General features: G+C 46.3%; 1 protein-coding gene across 1 annotated transcript in view; it reads right to left on the reverse strand.

The window, feature by feature from the left end:
- Positions 1-967, reverse strand: part of EMH_0027010 (replication factor C small subunit, putative) — a gene marked incomplete at both ends in the record, with an annotated part of 4,274 nt that extends 3,307 nt beyond the window's left edge. Inside the window, 5 exons of the mRNA XM_013502698.1 lie at positions 124-205; positions 313-365; positions 524-603; positions 721-799; positions 924-967. Coding sequence (XP_013358152.1) covers positions 124-205; positions 313-365; positions 524-603; positions 721-799; positions 924-967 — 338 coding nt within the window. The remainder of the gene's footprint in view (positions 1-123; positions 206-312; positions 366-523; positions 604-720; positions 800-923) is intronic.
- Between the last annotated feature and the right edge of the window lie 479 nt (positions 968-1,446).

Genomic DNA, 1,446 nt, shown 5'->3' on the forward strand with positions numbered 1-1,446 from the left:
CTATGAACGCCGTCATATTTGTATGTTACATCAACATATATATATATAAGTATAGGTTATATCTACAACCGAATAAGGAGTTAATATTACAGAAGCCACACACGGACACACCAAGCAACGCACCTCCCGGTTTCTGGGTTTATCTTCCCCTTGGGTGTATTTGTCCGGGTGTACTTTTTAATCTTTTCGCGAACGACTCGAATGCCTGCAATGCGAAACACACATCAAGTGGAGAATTCAACAAGGTACAGGAGGGGGGAATCACCACCGCCCCCTGATGGTGATGATGAAGGCAGCAGAGCGCTGCCTCACCTCTTTCATCTGAAGCGTTCAACTCCAGCAGTCTCGTCTTAGCGTCTTCTCGCCTGGCACGGAGATTGCACAAACATGAGCAATCGCAGAGGCAGTCAATGAAGTACGAATGCAGAGAGACGAATTCTGCATGTTGTGTTGTTTAAAAAAGATACGCTACGAAACGTTTGTAATAAATTCTGGAAACGCGCAAAAACTTTTTCTTCAATACCCGAAAAGCTCCTTCACGAGCGCCAACGCCGCCGACGTCTTTCCGGATCCAGGGGGACCAAAAAAGAGCAAGTGAGGCATCTGAGCGCATAATTGAACGCATTCTGGTGAAACTTGTCGTCTTGTGCATTGTATAAAAGGAAAATATATTCGTAACGCGTGCAAAACTACCGTTCAAAACAAACACAAATGCCTCACGTTTCCGGTCTCAATGATCCGCGAGAGAAGACGCTTCGCTTCAACCTGCTGCGAAACCTCCGCGATTTTTCTCGGACGGCTGCAGAGAAACAGATCAGAGTTGTGTCAATATACTGCATGTCATATCATTGGTGTACATCATATTGATTCAGAGACTAGAGTGATACATGGAAATATTGAATGCAGGTGTATCTATCACGCACTACTTCTCCACCCATGGTCTGGCGTCTGGAGCCGTCTTGATCATTGCAGTGGCCATTTATACTGCAGTCCGTTTCTTATTCCTTGCAGCTGCCAAAGAGATTTCCCGATGCAGCTGACGGCTTGAAGACGAATCTTCTGTTGCTGCGGTCTGGGACGGTCTGGAGTGTTGAGGTGTACGATAAAGTGCTGGGAACGGTGGAAATGGCTAGAATTTCAGATCTCAAAAATACAGGCAATTTGCATTCCAGTTTGTTTCCGAGAATCCCCGTCGGACAGTCAAAGATTTACTTAGCTGTGGCGGGCAGCCCCCAGACACAGATGGTCCTGCAAATCCTGCAGTTCACCATATAAATCACCTCCCCCCACACATACCACGGTATATTTACGAATCCTTGTGTTTTTTAGCCGCAGAAAATTATAAACTGTACAGACGCCTACTGGACGAGATTAGAGCCACCAACCCAAACATGAGCCACAAATAAACCACCTACGCATGCGCTGGCTTCTGTCCTTCATGCCTAC

This window comes from Eimeria mitis, genomic scaffold (genome assembly GCF_000499745.2).
Source record: "Eimeria mitis Houghton genomic scaffold, Emh_scaff997, whole genome shotgun sequence".
NCBI classification, from domain to species: Eukaryota; Apicomplexa; class Conoidasida; order Eucoccidiorida; family Eimeriidae; genus Eimeria; species Eimeria mitis.